Source organism: Sminthopsis crassicaudata, chromosome 1, assembly GCF_048593235.1.
Source record: "Sminthopsis crassicaudata isolate SCR6 chromosome 1, ASM4859323v1, whole genome shotgun sequence".
NCBI classification, from domain to species: Eukaryota; Metazoa; Chordata; class Mammalia; order Dasyuromorphia; family Dasyuridae; genus Sminthopsis; species Sminthopsis crassicaudata.
In genome coordinates, this window is record NC_133617.1 from 31283941 (window position 1) to 31309304 (window position 25364).

At 37.2% G+C, this 25364-nt stretch overlaps 2 protein-coding genes across 3 annotated transcripts in view; one reads left to right on the forward strand and one right to left on the reverse strand.

The window, feature by feature from the left end:
• The window catches only part of PPTC7 (protein phosphatase targeting COQ7), a 38438-nt gene extending 25966 nt beyond the window's left edge, over positions 1–12472 (forward strand). The window contains exons 3-6 of the mRNA XM_074297525.1: positions 614–812; positions 6064–6187; positions 7420–7549; positions 8485–12472. Of these exons, the coding sequence (XP_074153626.1) occupies positions 614–812; positions 6064–6187; positions 7420–7549; positions 8485–8543 (512 nt within the window). The 3' untranslated portion in view covers positions 8544–12472. The remainder of the gene's footprint in view (positions 1–613; positions 813–6063; positions 6188–7419; positions 7550–8484) is intronic.
• A 1449-nt stretch (positions 12473–13921) lies between these two features.
• The window catches only part of RAD9B (RAD9 checkpoint clamp component B), a 45752-nt gene continuing 34309 nt past the window's right edge, over positions 13922–25364 (reverse strand). For both annotated transcript variants that reach the window (XM_074297508.1, XM_074297516.1), the window contains one exon: positions 13922–14654. In XM_074297508.1, coding sequence (XP_074153609.1) covers positions 14520–14654 — 135 coding nt within the window. In that variant the 3' untranslated portion in view covers positions 13922–14519. The remainder of the gene's footprint in view (positions 14655–25364) is intronic.

Genomic DNA, 25364 nt, shown 5'->3' on the forward strand with positions numbered 1-25364 from the left:
TTTGAACATCTTCATTGACCTCAGTTAGCTGCATTAGAAAGGTTATTTCAATATTAATTATATTTAAACTGAGACTGAGACCAAGTCATTTTTATTTGGGGTTTGTTTCAGTGTTAAAATAGTATGGTTCAAAATGGTCCTTTTTTTAAAAAAAAAATTTTTTGTTATCTGGAGAAATTTTATCCAATTGATCGGGAAGGATCATTCTAGCTATGAAATTCTGAGAATCTAACCAAAGGAACTCAAATCATCATAGTCTAATATATTTCTGATATATCTCTCTCCAACATTAAAATTTTAAGATTTTAAGCGTATACTAGGCACTTAGGAGTGGGTAAGATTAAGTCTTTTAATTAAAAAAAAAAAAAGATAAAAATCCATAGCTTCTGTGGCTGTTTTCTAAAAATATTCTCTAAAATTCTGGATTCATTCCATCATATTGACATTAATCAGCTTACTCTTAATACCCATATGATTAGAATATAGGAAAGATAAGTTAATATTTGAACAAAGGAAATGTGACTAGTAAAATGCTTGTGTGTAGATTAAATTAAATATGCAGAGCAAATGGAGGACAAAGCTTTGGCCTGATGCCAGTTTCCTTCCTTGCTAGGGAGCAGCACAGCTTGCATCGTGGTTCTGGATCGGACGAGCCACCGCCTGCACACGGCCAACCTGGGGGACTCGGGCTTTCTGGTAGTTCGAGGTGGGGAGGTGGTCCACAGATCGGATGAGCAGCAGCACTACTTCAACACTCCGTTTCAGCTTTCCATAGCACCTCCCGAGGCAGAGGGTGTCGTCCTAAGTGACAGGTGAGTTTCTTTCTGGAGCCCCTTAGGCCTCGCTCTGCCTCTGGAGGCTTTGGTGGGATTTGAGCCTGTTTTTGTCCTTAGTAAGGCGACAATAGTCATTTTCAGTTCCATGGAAGCCATTAATAGGAAGCTAAATCTCTGAAGATGGTGCTTCTCTCAGAAGCTCATAGAAAGATGGCTCCTCCTTGCCCATGGTGCCTGTTGCACCTGGACACATACGGCAGTCAGAAAGACCTGAGTTCGTGACCCCAGATAAGGCCCTTACCTCTCTTTGACTCTGTTTCCTCTCAAATGGTACGGACAATAGCAGCTACCTTATGGAGGAGACATGAGGATCAAGTGAGATCAGATAGAAAGCATTAGTTTTTCATTAGCTATTTTTCTTGCAGCTAATGGACAGTGATGTGAGAGCATTCTCTTTGTGTTTGCCATATAGGTTTTCATTGTGACAATAAAAGCCCCGGATGGGGTCATATTTGATAGTGTTGTTATGGAAAACTGTCCCTGATATGTTCACGTCCATGACCTGAGAGCAGGTCCATTCCCTAGGCAGAAAACCTGAATTTGCTTCACTGTTCAAACATGTGATGTAGAATCTGGCAAAGTATTGACTAGGTTTGACCTGAGAAAGGGAGTCAAAGATCATCTGGGCCATTTGACCATTAGAGGATTGTACATCTGCTTTTGCTTTTTGCGTTTATGAGGTGTTCTTTTTCAGAGTTAAACTTTAAATGGCCAGGAATCTACTGTTAAACTGTAATTTGTTAAGATTTTAAAATGGCTTTTTTCCTAACACAAATATGAAAATTATATAGTTGAGAAATGGATGTCCATTTCAGGGTCATTCCAAGTCAGATTAGAGATGTTGCTCCTGAGAGAGAAGCTTTACTGAATGTCCTTTACCTATTGTTCTGGATAGAATCAGATCTTAAGGCATTAAACAAATTCTTGCTGCCAGCATTTTAATCTGAATGAATGATTGGGTCCCAAAGTATCCCAGAGCTTGCTGGGAACTTTTGTGGAGACTTGAACTAGATTGTGAAATAAGAATACTACTGTGTTTTTGACATAAAAAATGTAATAAGGTTATTTGTAAAAATTGGTTTACAATTTTTGATGATGACCCCTGATCATATTAACCTTCCCAGAGGCATGAGCTGGGGACCTGAAGTGCCAGACTTTACCATTGGTTTTGATTTTCCATTGAACTTGTAGCCCGTTTTCATTTTGGGGTTCAGCCACTCTCTGTCATTTGGGTACCATCAGGGGGGCAAAGGCTGCCAGTGGGCCAGTGACCGTTGCTTTCCTTGGCCCCCGGGGCGGCCTGGCCAGCATGTGATTGCGGCTCATGTTTCAGTGCGGGCAGCTTCCCAGCGGCACAGTGTGTTCAGTCAGAATGGGCAGAGACTGCATCTGGCAGCAGGTCAAGTTCACGGATGGGAGTGTTGGGAGAAGAGGACAGAGCTGGCCAATGGAAGGAAGTGTTTCACAGGCCAAACAGCAAAGGGACACTCAGGCAAAAAAAAGAGCACAACCCCAAGTGGACTTCGGTGCCCCACTGGTCATTGATCTGGACCTCCCAGATTGTGTTTGTTATAAAAATCTCTGAGCAAACATGCAGGGCTAGCTTTCCTTCAATTCCACATCTTCAGGATGGTTTTTAATTCTACTGAGTCTTCTGTCCCAAGTTCTTTTTGTTTTGTTTTGTTTTTTTGTTTTTTAGCTTTGAAAGAATATATATTGAGTTTATAATAAGCTTAAAAATGAAAAGCCATATATAGAATGTATATTCCTAGTTTCAAGGATTTTTCTTTTATTTTTTTAAAAACTTTTTATTTTCAAAATACATGCAAAAATAGATTTTAACATTCACACTTGTAAAATCTTGTGTTCCAAATTTTTGTCCTTCCTTTCCATGTAGACAGAAATTAATGCAATATATGTTAAACTGTGCAATTCTTCTATACATATTTCCACATTTATCATGCTGCACAAGAAAAATCTGATCAAAAAAAAAAAAGAAAAAAAGCAAGCAAACAAAAAAAAGGGAAAATTCTATGCTGTGATCTACATTCAGTGCCCATAGTCCCTCCGCTCCCTGGGTGTAGATGGCTCTCTCCATCACAAGTCTATTGGAACTGGCCTGAATTACCTTATTGTTGAAAAGAGCCATGTCCATTGGAATTGATCATCATATTATCTTGTTGCCATGTATAATGATCTCCTGGTCCTGCTCATTTCACTTAGCATCATTTCATGTAAGTCTCTCCAGGCCTCTCTGAAATCATCTTGTTGGTCATTTCTTACAGAACAATAATATTCAATAATAGTCATATACTATAACTTATTCTCCATTCTCCAACTGGTAGGCATCCATTCAGTTTCCAGTTCCTTGCCACTTTAAAAAGGTTCTTTTTGTAATTTGTTCTGGTTTATTCACAATATCCCACTTCAAGTGAAATTAGGAGTTGTTACTTGTAGACATTGTAGCTATTGGACTTTTGGTCAGCCTCTAGTTTCCAGTCTCAATGCACAGGTGGATGCTTTTCGTATTCTGCTACTTTATTCACATCACAAAAAGTAGTTGTGTTGGAGCATCTTTGGGGGTCAGAGACTGGGGATGAAGTCTAAGAATCTGGCTCTGATCTCAGCTCTGCCTCTTTTCACCTGTGGAACTCAGGATCACTTGCCTTTCTGCCTCTGTTTGGTGCCTTATAGCTTTAAATCTGTGACCTGGCTATCTTTGTCATTATAAATATTTGACTGTCACTTAATACCAGTGCTTCCCTCTAGTAGCAAGTACTTGGGGTCAGAGATCTAGAACCTCAAGGGACCCAAAACCACCTATCTCTACACCCCTGCCCTCAATCTTATAATTAGGAACTTTGAGATCCAGGGGGTTATGTGATTATGTGGGTCACTAGGTGGTAGTAGGGTGGACAGAGAGCCAGGCCTAGAGACAGTAGTACTTGAGTCAGATACTGACACTAACACTTATGGGACCCTCAGCAGATGACAGCCTTTCTGCCTCAGTTTCCCCATCAATACATTGGGAAGCAAAACAGCATGTCCCTCCAAAATTTGTTGTGAGGGTCACTGGGATAACATTTGTGAAGCACTTAGTGAACTTCAAAGCTCTGTGTAAATGTCAGTTATAACTACTGCACCAGAATACACACACAGAAGCAGTATTTGAATACTGGTCCTCCGACATCTGAGCCAGAACTCTTTGCTCTGAAGGTCAGGAAAAAGTGAACTTGAGAACTTGTCAATGTGCGTGCACTGTGCTGATGATGGCAGGCAGGAAACTCCTTTACAAAAGCCGTTTCATCTGAAGGAAGCCTAGCAGAGGCCAGACTTGGACAAAAGCTTTTTGTCTTTTCTTCTTGAGCTTAGTTAGCTCTGCTCTTCTTGCTCTCTTCCCACCTCATTCTCTTTTCCATTTCTTGTTGCTTTGTCAGCCTCCAGATTTTTTTTCCCTCAAGGCAGTTTAAGGAGTCGGGCCCAACCTGATAACAGTTTTGACATCTGGTGCATTTTGGATTATAAAATTTTGAATCTAGCCTACTAAAAGACCTACAGACCCATCTAATAAGGACCTTTTCCCATTCCGTTCACTCACCCACCTTGTTTTTTTCCCCCAGTCCAGGTCTTTGCTTTCTTCTTTTCCTGCGTAAACAATTGTCTTAACTTTTAAAAACATCAGTACAAATACACATACACCCCTTGGAAATGAACTTTTTAAAATTGTAATTCCAATAGACTTGGGATGGAAAATGCCATCTACATCCAGATAAGAAACTATGGAGACTGAATGTGGATCAAAGCATAGTATTTTCCTTTTTTGTTATTCATTTTCTTTCTCATAATTTCCCTTTTAGTCTGATTTTTCTTGCACAACATGAAGATCTGGAAATATATGTTTTAAAAGATTGTTCATAATTAAGCTATCTAACATTGCTTGCTATCTTGGGATAAGGGGGGTAGAAGGAAGGAGAGAGAAAAGTTTGGAACACAAAGTCTTACAAGTAGATTTTTTTTTCCTTTTTGATCTGATTTTTCTTGTGCAGCATGATAATTGTGGAAATATGTGTAGAAGAATTCCACATGTTTAACATGTATTGAATTACTTCCTTCTAGGGAAGGGAAGAAGAAAAAAAAATTGGTGCACAAGGTTTTGCAAGGGTGAATATCTTTACATGTATTTGGAAAAATAAAATACTGTTAGAGGAAAAAATGAAAATAAGTTGCAATTCAAAATCCTTGCTTCAGAGAGTCCATCACCTAGCTAATTTATAGCTGTCAAACCAAAGAGATATTACAGCACAAGTTTCCTTGACTATATGTATCCTCTGGATACTCGGGATTCCTTAAGAGAGCACATATGCCTCTGTAGATGGAGGGGAATTTTCCTTGTCACTTACTTTGCTTTGCTGCTTAATTCAGTGTCTTGATTTGGAGGGGAAAAAAAGCAAAGAACTTAATGTTTGTTGAATGGAAGGAAAAAACACCATCTCCTAATATATAAATCCATAAGTAGGTAAATTGATCAATAGAACTAGATTTAATTATAACTAAGATACAGTAAATTCTTCTCTAGAATACATAGTATAGATAGATACTTAACAGAAAAACATGTGCAGAATTTCTGTGCTTCCTAACATGAGAGTTCATATTCTTTCAGCCCCAGCCCTCTCAGTGATGATTAAGACTTGGGCCCGCTAGAAGATGACTCATTTTAACCAGGAATTTTGAAGACTGTTAACATGTGAATCATCTTAAAGTCCTTCATTTCTCTTTGAATCACATGAGATTTAGCCTCATTTCAGTCCTGATTTTTAATTGATGGTATCTGTTGTCCTCTGAAAATACTTTTATATTTTCTTAATGTGTACTTGCTTCATCCTGATTTCTGTGTCCCTCTGTGTCCCACTAAGAATAGCCATTTTAATAGAAAATAAGCTAATTTGTATAAATTGTTGTAAAGTAGAAGAGGCTTCTGGGTACAAGCAGCCCATATTGAAATGTGATTGTCCCCTTGTGAACAAGGAGCCTAATTGGATGAATTCTTTCAATTACTTAGTCCAGATTCAGGCACATAAAAGTAATTGGATCAAAGAAAGCTTCACAATGGATAGTGGTTCCATTGATACAAACCAAAGAAATTCCATGACTCTGTGATCTTTGTACCATGTCTGTAAATGATTCCTTTCCCTTCCCTCTGTTGCTCATGACCTTGTCATTTCCACAGCCCAGATGCTGCTGACAGCACTTCTTTTGATGTCCAGTTAGGGGACATTATCCTGACAGCCACAGACGGGCTTTTTGACAACATGCCCGATTACATGATCCTCCAGGAGCTGAAAAAGTTAAAGGTAATGGAGAACAGGCTCACCTGCTGAAGCTCCCAGAGGGGCCTCAGCCCAGAGTGGGCAGTGCTGGCTAAGCCCCAGTTTGCCAACTTGGGCAAAGGAATCATCTTTCAAGTGAATGCAGATGTAAAGACTGGGAAAAATGGAGCGTGTGCATGTGTGTGTGTGTGTACATGTATGCATGTGCAAGCCAACTATCGGGAAAGTAGGCAAAGTTAGTGTTAAGAGAGTAAGTAGCAAAGGATAATTTTTAACCTTGTTTTGTCCTTTCAACTTCTGGTTAAAGGGATCTGGCAAAAGGCGGGCATTATAAAACAAATGGCACAGGCTGCCCCCAGAGCTGGGTGAGGTTCAGGAATGCCATCAGAACGCCTACCAAAAAATTTTGTCTGTTAGAGGGACCTAGGAGGAAATTATCAGCTTTTTCTCTGCTCCTTTGGTCCCTACCTTGTTCCTCATTTTGGGTGTATGAGCCAGTGTTTGTATTATTAGCTGTTTCCTGAAGAATAAGTTTGCCTCTAATGCTAAGCCTTTTGAACTGGGAGTGAGGAGAGAACATAGGGAAGTATGTCTCATACTAGCAAGAATACTTTCAAGGCAGCAGGCCTTTTTGAAGTGCTTCCTATATGCCAAGTCCTGTGCAAAGCTCTGGGGATAAAAAAGACAAGGCCCCACTTCTGGGAACTCCCAGTCTAGGAAGGGAGACCACACACAGACGATCTATACAAACAAAGTGGCAGCAAAAGGATTCAGGAGGACTGAGAAACTTCTTAACTTAAGGCTCAGAGTCAGCCAGGAGGAGAAGTGACAGAGAAGGAGTTCCAGGCATTGGAAACAGCTGGGGGAAATGTGTGGAGTCAGGAAATGGAGCCTTGGGTGAAGGATCAGCCAGGGAGCCAAGGAAACCCATGGACAGGAGTGAGCATTAAGAAGAGTGAAAAGATAGGCAGGGTTTTAGAAGGCAGCCAGAGGACTATCTGGGAAATAATGCGGGACAACATGTTCAGATTTGTGCTTTAGGAAGTCCCTTTTGCTCGCCAAATAGAGGATAGACTGCCAGCAGTGCTGCTGTTCTGGGAGCTAAGAAAGTGATTGAAAGATAAAGAGTTTGAAAAATACTACTTTTTCTGAGTAATGCTTATGTTGGATTAAGAAATCAGGTTTCTCTCTATCTAAATCTGTGATCCTTCTTGGATATTCCTTTGAAAAATAATTTCATTTGTCCTTCATTCCAGAATTCTAATTATGAGAGTATACAACAGACTGCAAGAAGCATTGCTGAGCAAGCTCATGAACTGGCATATGACCCAAATTATATGTCACCTTTTGCCCAGTTTGCATGTGACAACGGATTGAATGTGAGAGGTGAGTAAAGCTTTGGGAAGCTTTTGGAGTCCTAGGGCACGGGAATGGAATGAAAACCTCCTCAGCAACAAACACACGGGCCTTTCCTCTCCCTATGCCTTTGGACCAAGGTCACCAGATAGTGACCACCTTTCAGCACCTAACTCTGTTGACTTTCCAGAGCAGGGATCACCTGAAAGTCCCCAAGTCCCAGAACCACACTCCTTGGATTAAGCCCAAAAGACTTTTGGGCAAATCCAGGAAGAGACCAGGCATTCCAGGCAGCTTGGCCAATGTGTCCCTCACATGTTTGACATTCTGCTTCCTCCCTTGCTGCCACAATATTTGCTTCAGAAAGAGACAATGTTAACCCTGTCCCTTTCTGCTTGGGAACACAGGAGAGTTAGTCATTTTTTAAAATATGACTTGAGTACCATGATAAGTAGCTGCCTCATGGAGCTTCTGCTTGAATGAATTCTTTGTCACACGACCCACCTTCATGTCGGTGTGTGTCTGCCAGAATTGGTGAGACTAGTAGGCTTCTGGCTGATGCAGGACCTTCACACGCAGCCTTGAATTAAATGTGCCACAGCAAGAAGCTCGTGATGCCATAGCTACTTGGCAAAAACAAATGGCTAACCACTTAATGGGGAAAGGCACCCTCAGGAGATCATGGCACAATTTTGGCCCTTTTGACCTCTCTGGGCCTTGATCCATTTGGTGCTTTCATGCGCTGAAGCAGTGGTCCTTCCTTAAAGTAGGCGAGGAAACCTCGTGGGCCAGTCGGAGCCTCTCACGGCAGGGGAGCATTGGCTGCCTCCAGAAGGAGCTGCCCTGACTTTCTCAGAAACGGTCTCTCTGTTGGGAGATCCCACCAGCTTGTGTCCCACCAGGGAACGGCCACAGTGGAGGCTCGCATGGCGGTTGTGAAATGGTGTAATCCTTTCTCGTTTCAGGAGGAAAACCTGACGACATCACCGTCCTCCTTTCCATCGTAGCCGAGTACACAGACTAACTCCCCTCGATGTCAACCTCTGACTTTCCTCTTCCTGTGTGTGGACTGTTCCTGCTGGCAGGACCGCGTTTTCCTTCGCCGCCGATCTCAATGGCCAGTGATTTACGCCTGTCGCCCGTCTTTTTACAATCCAGTTGAGATCCTTGTTACGAACCACTACTGTCATACTACTAGCTCATGTCTGCCAGCAACAACTGAAGAAAACGCAAGACTTGAAGTTTGTCCTTCATCACTAGTCATCCTTCGCAGGGAGAGGTGGAAGGAAGACCTTCAGAGCCAAATCAGTGGCTGCTACTTCCCAGAATTCAGTCGAATTGTTGAAACTGAGTAATGTTGGTAGATTGTAATTCCAAACTAGAATGTGTAAAATGTATTTTTTAAAAATCACCACAAATCGTATGCTACTACATCTACTAGAAAAATGCATTACTCATTGAAGGAAATGTTACACATGAACCTTCACATGCATAGTCTGTTGTTGTAAGATGATAGAATATGTCTGTGTGTTTCTGGTATAACCCCCTATTTTTCAGGGGCTTAGAATTCTGCTGTAAAACATTGCTCTGAATTCATTTTAAGCTCTGGATTCATCTTAAAAAATTGAGCCCAGGAGCCCTTTCGTTACAAAATTGAGAGAGAAATCAGTTTAAACTCTATGGATGCAACTGTTTGTGCTTTTTAAAAAAGATGCTTAATTATGCTCCAGTGACTTAAAATTTTAGTAGCTCATTAGTCCAGATAAAATGGGCTTATGGGATAGTTTGAAAAGCTATGAGGGTTAAGAGAGGAGATATTCTTTGTCAAGTTTAATTGGAAGTCAGGGGAGAGGAAATATTATTCCTGAGGTTGTAAGCAAACTTTTTAAAGTCCAGAGATGTACAATTATGGCTAAAAACCTCCTTTGACTTTCTGAATGTGTTGTGGGGAGGTATGCCAATGTCTCTGTGCAAGGAGGAGAGATCGAAGTTCGGGGACTTGAAACGGCTGGCCACGACCTTGAATGGTATTGGCTTCTGGTTACGTAGACCTTGTTAAAACCCACTCTGTAGCACACACTGCATCAAGTTTAAGTTGATGGGTATGAGCAAACATTTAGTGTAATGGCAAGAGCACTTAAAGACCCCAGAAAAAAAAAATTCTTGTGAAAATCTGACATTGGAAGTTTCCCTAAAAGAAACTCAGGGATGTCAGATACAAACTTAATGTTTACAGTTTCTTAATAGCCATTTTACATATACTGTTTCCAATTAAATTACCCAGCATCCAAATTCTCCATTATCTGCAAGCTGACATTTACTTTTGAAGCTCATTTAAAAGTCAACTGCTGTAAAGATATATTTTGGGGTCAGTTTTCCTTTGTTCCATTAACTTGGTGGTAGAAAGATATATACTTAGAAATCCTTAAATTAAAGCCATGTTTTATATATACATATATATATATATTAAAAAAAAAAAAGTCAGGTAACATTGGTGTTTAGATGAGAATGCAATTAAACCAGGTAAGTATCTACTTGAGGAGAATGTGGAAAGAAAAAAGTCTTGTTTTCCTCTAAAGAAGATCTTGTTCTGCCTGGTTTATTGCATTAAAACTGTTATGTTTGAGGTTACCTCAACTGGTTTTAAAAGATTTTTTTTTTTTGTGAAGTTGTACTGTATATTTGCAAAACTGTATGTCAGGCTTTGGTTTTATTTAAAAATTGTTTAACATGTACCATGTACATGTCATTACTATATTTCAAAGCATCATGCTTGTAACAGGCATTTCATTTATAATGAGAATGAGTTATTCATTTGTAAGCCGTTCAGTAATTTATCTACTATTCCTAAATTGGCATAATGTTAGAGATATATATATATATTTTGAATCACCTTTAATTACATGTCAGAATGCCTTAACTACCCTAACTTGATAAAAAAAAAAAAGAAAAAAAAATAGCATTCTTTGGTAGGGGGGGATGGGTGAAGGGAGGGAGCATTAGAATAATGCGAAATTGTAGTGCTGTGGTAAGACATGGAAGAGTGAGTGTGGCACGTGGCGGGTATTTATTTTGCACAAACTATTTGCAGTCTATATGTTTTTAAGAAACAGAAGGTTGCATCCAGATGGATTTATTTTTTATTTTTTGGAAAGGAATATATTCATATGAAGGCTGATGGCTTAATTTCTTTCGTTTGGGGTTCTAAATTTTTTCTAGTCAGAGGCATTTGGCCTCTTGATCTGGATGTTTTTGCATTAATTTTCCAATGCCTCCGATTTTGGTTCCTGGGAAGAGGAGAGCTGGTAATGACTTGGCTACTCTCTGCTCAGATTTAACCCCAAACAGTCTATATAGAGCTAGCCAGGTGGCATTTTACACAGTTGACTTAATCAGCTTAAAGTCTTGCTTGACAAATGGTTGCTAGAGAATGGAATCAACAATTTGTTCTTGTGATGTTGAGAGTCCTTCCGTGGAAATGCCCTAATACTTGACCTATAAATGAATAACCCAAAGTCCTTTTCTCCCTCTGTGTCACTCCCTTCCCCGGCTTCCCTGTGCTGTGGGTGTCATAGCCACTCTTTTGTTAACTGTTGGGGGGGGTTATCGATCAGCCACCGCTCTTTCCCTTTCCCTCAGTAGTTTGAGATTGTTTTTGACCCTTTGGGGAATTCTAGATCTTAGGGAATGACTGCCTGAGCTGTGCCACTTCATAAGTGTGATTCTAAACCTGATGTTTGTGCTAATGATAGCTTAAATCAAGCAGTGTAAGTGAAGCCATTTGCCTCATGTAATGGACTTTTATAGCAAAAAGAGAAAAATTTGGATTTTTAATTTACAAATTACAAATTATTTATCCCTCACTGGATGCACCAAAGACCAGTAAAGTTTATAGCTTTTCCATCTATATTTATAAAGCAATACTGTATTATAAAGAATTAATATTTTTATCACATGCTTGAAAATTTTATTTTGTTCTGTTTGAAAATGTGCACTCTAAACATATCAAAACCTTATTTCTTCCTACGAACTTAAGCTGCCTGCGCACAAAAAAAAAAAAAAAAATCTACTGAATGGAGATAACAGTGGGGTCCATGTGCTTTTTTTTTTTTTTTTTTTTTTTTTTTTTAAACCCAGGGTAGAGGGAAGAAGAAAAATAAAGAGACAAACAGTAAATTTTTTTTTTTTTGGTCCTATAATAGGGTAATGTAGTGGCTTGACATGATTGATGGGTACTAAACCACAAAGAGAATCCATTCCAGGTATGTTTGTTTGAGGGTCGTACTTGTATAAAATATTAGGTTCAGTGCTTTGCTTGATGGAGAAAGTTTCCTCAATCAAGGGAACTATTCTGAAGTAAACATCCCACACTAAGTAACAAGCCTAGGAGTGTGGGGATTTCTTTGGAGAAAGTCAGTGTTAAGGATACGTAGATAAGATTGGGTTTGACTACAAAATGTCTTTGCTTTCAGATTTTAATGATTCCTTGTCATCTTACTTGCTATCTTTTGTTCAAACTAGCACTTCCAATTTCCCTGGGGAAAAAAAAAATACATTGCACTTAAGGAAAAAAAAATTTTAAATATAAGAAATCAGAATCTTGATTCCATTTATACAGGTGAACATGTGAACAAAGAACTAACATAAAATTTTAATTCCAATCATAGGAAATTTGGGGGGAAAAGAACTCTGAATTGAAAATCGGCTGTTTCTTTCTATTCGGATTACAACTGTGTCAAACGGCTTATGGCAAAGTTGGCTAAAATAACAAAGCAAAATTGAATCTGTACCTGTACTAATGAGAATTTTTTTTCTTTTGAGACTATCATTACCTGTCTTAAAGAGGCAAGTACCTGAATTGGATGTCTGAAGTATAACTTATGCAGGAATAGTTATGTACATACATTTAAATAAACTGTAAAGATATTTAATAAATATAGTATTTATACTAAACTGTGTGAATGTGTTTGTTTTTATTTGAAGCAGTAACTGAGTAATATAGATTGTTGTTTGTTCTTGAAAAGGACCATGACATCAGGGAGGCAGGTGAGTTGGATTTAAGTGAGGGAGGGCTGGGCAAGGTCCCCTGCCTCATTTTCTTTCTCCTATGGCCAGATATGGCCTGGAGGTGGTTCTGGTTATCGTGGTAGACCTTGGTTCTTCTAAGCTAAGGTCTTCAACAGGTCTGTGTTTGACTGAGGCTGCACCCATTCAGTGACTTAAGGTGAGGCACAAATTCTTTGCCTCTACTTAGTCACTATTCTGGGTTAGGACCTTAGGCAGCACTCATGCATTTTAGAACTGGAAGTACATCTGGCCTTGTCATAATATCACCCTGACTTCCCCCCAACTCCGTTCTCAGAGATCCTGCCTTCAAACAAATGGGCAAGATATAAAATCGCATCATTTGGAAAGGTCTTTCTGTGTGCCTCCTAATTGGGTGCTCTCTGAACTTGGCATCATGGAGCCGCAAGTGCCCCTTGTGACCATTCTGTAATCTAATTTTAAAGTGACTGCACAAGGATAGCAGTAGTCTAAAGCCTTTTGTACTGCTTGGCCAGGACTTGCAAGGGCACAGAGCCATCCTTGGACCATAAAGCCCAAAATTGTAGTGAAATTGTCATAGGAAATCGTCCTGTGTCCATCTGCCATTAAGAATGCTCTCAATTTAGTATGGACTATCATCTTAAAAGCATTTTTATGTTTTTCCTCTTCTAAGATCTGTTACCGGGGAGGGTTCCCCTGGATAGGAGAGTGCTAAGTCTCATATAGGAAGGTCATATAAAAACCAGAGCTCGCTCAAGCGGTTGACAACAACCTCCCTGAATTTAATACCTGAGAAGCACAAGGGCAAAAAGCTCAGTGAGGGCTCTCTTGTCAGGCTGCTGTGACTCGTTTACAGGCATCGAGTCATATTGGTTCTGACCTAAAGAAATCTATTCCTAACCCGCTGCCCACATTTGTGGATTTCTCACGGTGTCTGCCAGTCAAGTTCTTGTCAGTCATATTTACTGGTTTCTCAAAGACTTGATAGGAATTCACAAAAGCCCAGTTGTTAGATTCTTAAAAACCCACGATCCAGTTTGGGAAGGGAAAGAAAGGCCAACCAAAAGGTATTATAAAGCAGTGTTTTTCGCTGTTCGGTTTCTTTGGTCTGTGTTTATCAAGTAAACTACCATCAGTAGAGGGGCAGGGATAGAATAAGGTCATTCCTATTCCTACCTCTAACCCAATGCAGACTCTCGTTGGGAGTGATAAAAGCTACTTTTTATGGGTATATGTGCCGAGACATTTTAGGTATTGCTCCTTTAGGGAAAATTTTCGGTCTTACTAAACAAAATTACTACCCCCTATGTCACAAAACTCGAGACTGGAAATGTCAAGTAACAAAATGGACACTTGTTTCACAGATGATTAATTAGGATTTTATTTTCAGGATGGTCTCTCTGGGACTTAAGGAGTTAACCCTTAACCCAGAGTTTCTCAACAATAAGAAAAAAGCTGACATTACAGTTTCAGAGTTTGAATCTTTGCACCCAACTACCAACGTTATCCATGAATCAATCGCAAAACAACATTGTGTGTGGCAAGCTATGTTGACGTATATTAAAGGGTTGGCACTGATTCCTACAGGTTATTAGCCATTGAATAAAGTTTAGATGTTTTAGTTAAACTGACCAAATTCTATTGTGAAAAGGCACTGAACTTATTTCTGCACTTTGAGAAGGGAACTGAATGTTCAGCTGGGGTCACAGAGAAGAATGGCGACCTTGGGCTTCCCCCAAGGCATCACAGATCACAATAAATGGCCTATATTTTACAACCAAACACATTTAATGATAGTTAAAGTGATATTTTCAATCCTAGCAGAATGAAGTACTATGAACCCCTTAAGGTATTCTCTTAAAACAAAACCTTATAAGAACTTGTTAAACAGATGCATGTTTTAGTAATGGGTCGTCCGGTTTACTATCTGGAAGCTGAACTTGTGAAGCCATCATTAAACATCAGAGGACTTGGAGAAGAGACTATGACTATCGTCATCTTCACTGTCACTTGCTGTTGTCAGATGGAGCCAAGGGTGGTTGAAGTCACGGTGCTTAGGTGAAACTGCTCCAAAAAACAGGGAACAAAACTGGTGGGGAGGAAAGGGGAGACAAGTGAATTACAGGGCTTATTTCAAAGTGAGTTTTGAAATTACCCAGCCTTCCTCTTCCCCCGTGACAGCTTTTTTCAGAAGGTAATCTAAAGGCCAGGATTCATATTGCTGCTTTAGAGGCTCGGGAGGCATGAGCAATCACATCCAAGTCCTGTTTTATTTCCACATCCTTCCAGGGAAATTCAGAAAGTTAATTGCTACTATTTCTGCTCCTAATAACGACAGCGTTTATTTAACACTTCAAGATTTGCAAAGGGCTTTACACATTATCTCAATTGAGTCTTCAAAACCATCTTGAGTGCAATCATGCTTATTATATATATACAAAAAAACAAGCTCATGGGGTGTGATTTGACCAATAAATATCTGAGGTGTAGATGGTGAATTCCAGATTCAAGTCCCAGGGCTGGAGCTCTGCACTGCTGGCACCTCCCTCCCTCTGATGGCCAGCCTGGGACAGGCATGAATCCTAACACAGTCACTGGCATTCAAGACCAACAAACATCCTGCAGCAGGCACTTTTGTGCTGGTGATTGATAAAATACAAAATGGAGATCCCTGCCTTCGAGAAGCTTATTTCTGCTTAGGATGTATGTCCACATGAGTAAATAGAAACTAGATGCACAGCCATAGCTATATATGTATAAATAAAATACAAAAGTGATTTCAGAGGAGGTATAAGTAAATCAGAAAAGGTCTCTCGAAGGAGTTAATCACTTGAGCTGAGCCTTTAAGGGAGCTAATGGCTCCAAGAGATAAAAGTAACAACACGTACAATGGAGAAAAACTAATTAATTAATAATGGAGACTATTCCAGGCATGCATTTTACTCTATTATATAAAACTCCTTGAGCAGGGTTGTTACCTAGTCCAAGACTGTGCTTTAGGAATATCAGTTTGACAGTTTTGTGGAGGATGACTTTTTTAAAGAAAGGGTGGATGGAGGAAGACAAGTTGGTTATTGCAATAATTCACCCGAAGTATTGGAAGCCAGAATTAGGCATGGGGTTGTGAGCGAGGGAATGTACTTGATTTGTCCTAAGTCTTATGAAAGTAGAAATTGACAAGGTTTGGCAACTGATTGGATATTCAGGACAAATGAAAAAGCAGGAGGTAACAAAGCTGGGTCACTTGAAAAGATAGGAATATTAGGAAAAAGTCTAGGTTTAAGGGTAAAGATGCGTTCTTAGAGAGTTTGATTTTGAGAGGCCTATGAGACATCCTAGAGGAGCTCAGAAGAGCTGAGAGAAAGGTAGACTTTAAATATCTGTTTAAGGAATTCTAAGGAGTTGATAGGATTATTGAGAGGGGTCAGACATCTCTTGTGCAGGGGAAGACTGAAGGGCTCTCTGCTGTTTAGAGATACCTAAACTATCTTGAGCTACAGTCAATGTCAAGAAGTGAGGGCATGCCTGGTGAGGGTGGGTAGTAGTGGGGGAAGGGTGCTCCTGACTCTGGGCACTTACTTATAGGAGAATTGAGTTTGGTTTTGGTTCCAGGTCAAGGAGAAGACCTAAAGTTTGCAGCAGCTGGAGGGTTTGCAAAGAGCAAGAATGTTTACTGGCACAGTGTGGCTGGGCGCCCTAAACATGCCTTGGGAGTGAAGAAAAGTGCCTCAGATTGGGTCTGGGATAAAGCTCAGAAAATAAGAGTAAAAAGGATTTAAGGCCTAGGACACATTCTTCATATCCCAGGATTAGAGCTTATTATAATAAGCTGCTAGAAACGAAAATAAAAAAGAGTAAGCAAAGAAGAAAGTACCCAACCATAGACACCTACTACTGGGATAGAGAAAATCTTCAAGTAAAAAAAGCCACTTCTATCCCAAAGAGGTAAAGTCAAATGGTAACAAGCTCAAAAAAACTTCTTGGGAGAACTTAAAAAGGACTTCAAAAATAAAATAAGAGAGACAGAGGAGAAATTAGAGGAGGAAAAAAAAAAAAAAGAGCAACCCAAGAAAATAATAAAATAAAGTCAACCAACTGAAAAAAGATCCAGAATCTTAAGAAAATGACTCCTTGAAAACTAGAATTGGGCAAAGGGCAGTGAATGACATTATAAGACACCAAGAAATAATAAAAACAAAATCAATAAAATGAAAAAATAGAAGACAATATGAAGCATCTCATTTGAAAAACAACTGATCTGGAGAATAAATCAAGAAAAGACAATATAAGAAATATTGGACTACCTGAAAGTTATAGTAATAATAGAAGATGCAATATTACAAGAAATAATTAAATTGCCCTGAAGTTCTAAAACAAAAGGGTAAAGTAGAAATAGGAAAAAAAAATCCATTAATCACTAACTAAAAGAGATCCCAGCATGAAAACCTACAGGAATATCATTGCCAAGTTTTCCAGGTTAAGGAAAAAATATTATAAGCAAGGAGAAAAAAAATTCAAATACTGTGGAGCCACAATCACCATTACATAAGAAGACCTAAGTGTACTAAAAGACTATCATTCTTGAAACACTATATTTCAAAGAGCAAAAGAACTGGAATTGTGGCCAAAAATAACTTACCTAGCAAAGTTAGGTATAATCCTAAATGAACAACAACAACAAAAAGACATTTAATGAACTGAAAAACTTTTAGATATCTGTCACAAAAAGACTTTAATTTAATGGAAAATTCAACATATAAAATCCACATAAAGTAAACATCAAAGAACAATTATGACTCAATAAAATCAAACCATTTTTTATATATGAAAATGTTATCAAAGTATTCTTCAGACTGTCATCAGTACTTGGGTAGACATACATAGATAAATATATGGATATATATGACCTAGATGTAAAGGGAGATATTACAAGAAAATTGAACCACATAGAACATATAAGCTATCGAGACTTATGGATAGGTAAACAATTTGTGAATGAAAGAGCAATTATCTCATACAAGGTGTGAGAGGGGAAAAATTGATACAGAGGAAACAGGGTTAGAGGACTGGTAGTGCTAAATACCTTACTCTCCTCAGATCTGGGTTAAAGAGGAAACAACATATACATCTAGAAAGGTATAAAAATATTTCTAAATTTATAAAGAAATAAAAAGGGGAGGGAACAAGATAAGGGAGTTTAGTAGGTAATACGTACAACATTTAGGAGGTTAAGAGGAGAAGAAAAGGGAAAGATTCTTAAAGATGAATAGAATAAGGAATAAAAAAGTAAGGAGAGATTATAAGGGAGGAATTCTTTTAACAAAATGTGGATTAGGGAGGTACAGGGCAAAAAGACTGAAAAAAACAATAAAGAAAAATAGAATGGAAGGAAATACACAAATAGTAATTGTAACTTTGAATGTGAATGGGATAAACTCACCCATAAAATGGAAATGGATTACAGAATGAGTTAAAAATTAGAATTTGTCAATATGCTGCTTACAAGAAACACATTTTAAAATGAGATAAAAAAATATTAAATCTAAATGGTCAAAGGATATGAACAGGTACTTTTCCATTAAAAAATCAAAATAATTTATAATCATATAAAAATGCTCTAAATCATCATTGATTAGAGAGATGAAAATTAAAACAACCTTTAAATATTGTTTTACACCTATCAGATGACAGAAGGAGAAAGTGATAAATGTTAGAGAGGATGTGGAAAAAGGGGAACCTTAATTCATTGTTGGTGGCTCTGTGAGCTGATCCAACCATTTTAGAGAAGAATCAGAAATTATACCAAAAGAGTTATAAAGCTGTATATATCCTTTGACCTATTAAATCTGTTTTCCAAGATGATTAGAAGGAAAAAGAAGAGAATCTATGTGTTCTAAAATATTTATAACAGCTGTCTTTGTAGTGACAAAGAACTGAAAATTGCAGTCAATTGTCAATTGGGGAATAGCTGAACAAATTGTTTGTGATGGAGTATTACTCTGCTATAAGAAATGATGAGTTCTGTGATTTTAAAAGAACATGAAAAAACTTGAACAAAATAATGAAGAGCAAAATGAGAAGAGCCAAGGGAACACTGTATACAGTAACAGCAATATTGTTTAAGAATAATTTTGAGCGACCAAGTTATTCTATTATAACTATGTACAAATTAACTACAAAGGTCCTGTTTACATCCTGAGGAATAACTCACAAACACACACACACACACACACACACACACACACACACACACACATACACCGATACATATAGACATACATGTGTGTAGACATACATAGATAAATATATGGATATATATGACCTAGATGTAAAGGGAGATATTACAAGAAAATTGAACCACATAGAACATATAAGCTATCGAGACTTATGGATGTGAATGAAAGAGCATTGTGAGAAATAAAACAGATAATTTTCATTACATTAATTTAAAAGGGGCTTGTGTCTAATGGTAACCATCTATAGGATGAGGCTGAGGGGAAAGAAGAGGAAAAATTTCACAATTGTTGAATATTTGAAAGGAACTACAAATTATATATAATAGATCTGCATTTCAGGTGCAATTCTCTTTTTTCCTATTTTACTTTGTTATGGAAATCTTGTTATATTTCTTATGTTTAGAATCAAAACCAAAAATCAGAATTAAAATTTTGATTTAAAAAGAGAGAAGGAAGCCCAGGACAGAGTCCTAATTCCAGACAAAGGCAGCATACTTCATAATCTTATGAACGAGACAAAGAAGTCTTTACAGATGATATAATGGTATATTTAGAGAACCCCAAAGATTCTGCTAAAAAGCTATTAGAAATAATTCATAACTTTAGCAAAGTTGCAGGATACAAAATAAATCCGCATATATCCTCAGCATTTTTATACTTTACCAACAAAATCCAACAGCAAGAGATACAAAGAGAAATTCCATTCAAAATAACTGTCGATAGTATAAAATATTTGGGAATCTATCTACCAAAGGAAAGTCAGGAATTATATGAGCAAAATTACAAAACACTTGCCACAAAAATAAAGTCAGATTTAAATAATTGGAAAAATATAGGCTGAGGGAATATAATAAAGATGACAATACTCCCTAAACTAATCTATTTATTTAGTGCTATACCAATCAGACTCCCAAGAAACTATTTTAATGACCTAGAAAAAATAACAACAAAATTCATCTGAAAGAACAAAAGGTCGAGAATTTCAAGGGAATTAATGAAAAAAAAAATCAAATGAAGGCCTAGCTATACCTGATCTATATTTCAAGGGAATTAATGAAAAAAAAAATAATCAAATGAAGGCCTAGCTGTACCTGATCTATATTATAAAGCAAAACCATTTGGTATTGGCTAAGAAATAGACTAGTTGATCAGTGAAATAGGTTAGGTTCACAGGGCAAGATAGTGAATAAAAATAGCAATCTAGTGTTTGGCAAACCCAAAAATCCCAACTTTTGGGATAAGAATTCATTATTTGACAAAAACTGCTGGGAAAACTGGAAATTAATATGGCAGAAACTAGGCATGGACCCACACTTAACACCACATAAGATCAAAATGGGTCCATGATTTAGGCATAAAGAATGAGATCATAAATAAATTAGAGGAACAAAGGATAGTTTACCTCTCAGACTTGTAGAGGAGGAAGGAATTTGTGACCAAAGGAGAACTAGAGATCATTATTGATCACAAAATAGAAAATTTTGATTACATCAAATTAAAAAGCTTTCGTACAAACAAAACTAATGCAAACAAGATTAGGAGGGAAAACAAAAAAATTGGGAAAACATTTTTACAGTTAAAGGTTCTGATAAAGACCTCATCTCCAAAATATACAGAGAATTGACTTTAATTTATAAGAAATCAAGCCATTCTCTACTTGATAAATGATCAAAGGATATGAACAGACAATTTTCAGATGATGAAATTGAAACAATTTCCACTCATATGAGTGTTCCAAATCACTATTGATCAGGGAAATGCAAATTAAGACAACTCTGAGATATCATTATACACCTGTCAGATTGGCTAAGATGACAGGAACAAATAACGATGAATGTTGGAAGGACTGTGGGAAAACTGGGACACTGATGCATTGTTGGTGGAGTTGTGAAAGAATCCGGCCATTCTGGAGAGCAATCTGGAATTATGCCCAAAAAGTGATCAAACTGTGCATACCCTTTGACCCAGCAGTGCTACTACTGGGCTTATTTCCCAAAGAAATACAAAAGAAAGGAAAGGGACCTGTATGTGCCAAAATGTGGCAGCCCTTTTAGTAATGGCCAGAAACTGGAAAATGAATGTATGCCCATCAATTGGAGAATGGTTGAGTAAACTATGGTATATGAATGTTATAGAATATTATTGTTCTGTATGAAATGACCAGCAGGAGAAGCTTGGAGAGACTTACATGAAATGATGCTGAGTGAAATGAGCAGAACCAGGAGATCATTATACACTTCAACAACAATACTGTATGAGTATGTATTCTGATGGAAGTGGATATCTTCAACAAAGAGATCTAATTCAGTTCCAACTGATCAATGGTGGACAGAATCAGCTATACCCAGAGAGGAACACTGGGAAATGAGTGTAAACTGTTTGCATTTTTGTTTTTCTTCCCAGGTTATTTTTACCTTCTGAATCCAATTCTTCCTTTGCAAGAAAAAAAAATTCAGTTCTGCACACATATATTGTATCTAGGATATACTATAACATATTTAATATGTATAGGAATGCCAGCCATCTAAGGGAGGTGGTGAAGGGAAGGAGGGGAAAATTCAGAACAGAAGGGAGTACAAGGGATAATGTTGTAAAAAATTACCCATGCATATGTACTGTCAAAAAAAATGTTATAATTATAAAATTAATTTTTTTAAAAAGAGACAAAGAAGAATCTTATTATGTAGAAAGAAACCTATGACAAACAATGTCAAAAAAACCAGAAAAAGAATCCATAAGCAAGGGGGTGGTTAAGAGAATCAAATACTGCTTTGAGAACAAGGTGGATGTGGACTGAAAAAAGGTCTTTGGGTTCAGCCATAAAAACCTCATTTCAGTTAAGTGGTGTGGACTGTAGGCAAACTGAAAGAGTTATGATGTGGGAAAGTCAGAAAAGAAATTTTTTCCTATTAATTTGACCATGAAAGGGAAGAGAATTATAGGATGATAGCTTATGAGTTTGTTAGGGTTAATAAAGATCTTTTGAAGATGAAGAAAGGAGGCATGTTTGTGGGTAGCAGAGAAGAAACTAGTAGATGAGGAGAGACTGAAAATTAGGTAGAAAGAAAAATGATTTGAAGGGGCAAGGCCCAAAAAGAGAGACAGAGGGATGGGATCAAGAGCACAAATAGAGAGATTAGTATTGGCAGAGACCAAAAAGTTTTGGCATCTCATTCTCCAAGATGGGAGGGTATTGAGGTGATTTTGGATTGGGACGGAGAGGGAGGAGGAAGAGATGGCCTGAATTGTTTCAGTGAAGTATGAGTGGAGATCATTGACTGAGAGGAAAAGGGAGCAAAGGCTGATTTGAGAAAAGAATGTGATAGAAAATCAAGCAGAAGAAAATAAAAGGATTTGCTCACAGTAGTGGGAGTATAAATTTATAGTGGACCAAGTTAGCATGGTTATATGATGTCCTCCAGGAAATATTTAGCAGCACAAGTACAGGAAATGAAAAGGTGAATAATTGGAGTTGTTTTACCAGTCCTACTAATCCTTTTCAAACCCTCAAGCATAGTTTACTCATAGTACAAAGAGGCAAGGGAATCAAAGAAATTGAAGAAATTGTAGAAATTGAAGGCAGAACTTGAATGGAAATGTAATGACAAAGTTATAGCAAGGTCAGAAAATAGGTTTAAGAAAGATGAAACATGAAAAATTGGAAGATTGGGAAGTTGTGGTTAGAGAAAATTCAGTTGCGGATTAAAGAAATAGAACATTTGTACCGTGATAATGAGATCAAGGTGATGCCCATCCCTCTGTATAGTTAAAATGAAGGTGAAGATTTTGAAAATTGGGGGGTTAATGCCTTGTGAAGCAAGGAAATTTGACAGGATGTCAGCATGTCCAGCCATAGGACTTAAATCCATCAAGGATATTGAAGTTTTTTCTCTTTACTTTTCTTAGGTGTCAACTCCCTACTAAACATTTTTATTTGTCATTTCCAATGTAAAAGCATTTCTCCTTTCATGACAAATGTTGGAAGGGCTACAGAAATACAAGCACATGGAGCTATGAACTGGTAATATCCATTCTGGAATGAAATTTGGAGCTATTCTTTAAGAGTTATTAAAAAAAAAAAGCTGTGTATATCCTTTGACTCAGTAATAATATAATGAGCTATATATCCCAAAGAGACGAAAGAAAGAGAAAAGATATTCATATATTACAGTTCTTTTTAATGGCAAAGAACAGGCAAGTAAGGGGGAAATGGGAATCAAATGGTAAATGGCTAAACAAATTATGGTATTGGAATATAATAGACTATCACACTATAAGAAATGAAGGGAGTTACTTCAGGGAAACCTGGGAAGACTTAAATGAACTGATTCAGTAAAGTGAACAGAACCAAGAATATAATTTATGCTGCAACAACATAAAAATGAACAAATTAGAAGGACATAGGAACTCTAAACATTGCAATGACAAAGCAAGAGTCCAAAGGAAGAATTAGAAAAAAAAGTGACTCCCCTCCTGACAGAGAGACACTTATATAACCTAAATATGCAGGACAAGAATGTTTCTGGACATTTAAGTTACATAAACTGAGAATGGAAGATTATAGAAATAGAAGGTGACTTTCAAAAATACAAAATACCTAAGCTAACAGAACACCAAATAGAGATCTGTAATGGAAGAAGAAACTCCTGCTTTCTATATGAAATCTACTAGACAATTCTATCAAACTTTAAAATAAAAATCAATAAATGATACACAAATTATTCTCAAAAATAAAAAAAAACATTCTATCAAATGCCATCTATGAGACAAATATTCAAAAATTTTAAATAAATCTTGACAAAAATATTACAACAAAGTTTTTTAAATCCATCATTATGATTAAATCAGATTGATTCCAAGATGGTTCATCATTAGAAAAGCAAACAACATAATCACATTAAAAACAAAACCAAACAAGACAATATGATCATTTTAATAAAAACAACCTTTGACAAAGTTCAATATTCACTTATGCACTAAAAAGGGAAGAAGAAAAAGAAATAAAATAATTATTTTTATATTGCCCACAAGGGGCAGCTAGATGATAAAGTAGAACACCAGGCCTGGAATCAGGAAGGCTTATTTTCCTGAGTTCAAATCTAGTCTCAAACATTTACTTGCTGTGTAACCCTGGGCAAGTCATGTCACAGTTTGCCTCAGTTTACTCCTCTGTAAAATAAGCTGGAAAAGGAAATGACAAGCTACTCCATTATCTCCGCCAAGAAAATTCCAAATGAGGTCATGGAGTTTGACCCAACTCAAAACTACTGAACTGAACTAAATACCAAGCAATGCACTAAGCATTGTTATAAGTCTCAAATGAGATAATATTAGTAAGCACTAAGAACTTTACTAATATTATCTCATTTGAGACATAATAGTTCTGGAAAATGAAGACAAAAGCCGTTAAATGACCCAGAATCACACATCTAGGAAGTATCTGGGGCTAAATTGAACTCAGATCTTTCTGATTTCAAATCGAACACTCTATCCACTGTAATATCTTGCTATCTAGGCCCAAAAAGTATAGGTATAGAGGGATCCTTTTTAAAAAGAATTTATGTTCTTTAAAACTAAAAGCAAGAACTATACATAATGGGGGAACACTAGAAACTTTCCAAACAAGAACAAAGTAAGGATGCTCCTTTTCCCTACTCTTATTTGAGATAATTCTAGAACTATTAGAAATTTTAATAAAACAAAAAAGGTATGAAATGGGGAAAAGAAGCATTAATACTATCCCTATTTGCCAATAACAAGTTGATTTACTTAGAAAATCCTAAAGAATCAGCAAAGGAGCTAAGTTGAGAAAATCAGTACTTTAGCAAAGTTGCCCACCACCACATGAAACTTCAAAAATCAATAACATTTCAATATAATAATAAAATCCAAAAGGCAATAATAGAAAGGACAAACCATTCAAAATAATTTTAATGCACTATCTGTATAGCAGAACATATAGCGTTAATGGCTGGATCATGCCATATAATAAAATGACAATACCCGTAAAGATAATTCACAGATGCCAATCTTATAACCAAAGGGACACTTGGCAAAACAATGAACAATTAATGTTGCAAAGTAAGCAGGTTAATAAAAACCAATTGTGACCCCTAAGAAGAAAAGTGAGGAGATACATCCTCCCTACTCTTTTTTTAGAGATGATCATCAAGAGGTATGAAACACTGCAATATCTTATCAGATTGTTTTCATTATATTGATTGTTCTTGCTGACTTTTTTCTCTTCTCATAATTTGTTGCAAAGAACTAGAAATTGAGGAGATGCCTACCAATTGGGCAATGGCTAAACAAATTGTGCTGTATGATTGTTATGGAACACTACTGTGCTATAAGAAATGATAAGCTGATTTTAGGAAGAAATGGAAAGACATTAAATAATAAAGAACAAAATAAGAAGAACCAAGAGAATATTATATACAATAACAGCTATATTGCTCGAAGAATAATTGTGAACAAACAAGTTATTCTGAGATTTATAAATACTCAAGTCAATTATGAAGGGCCTATGAGGGAAAATGCCATCTACCTTCAGAGAAAGAAAT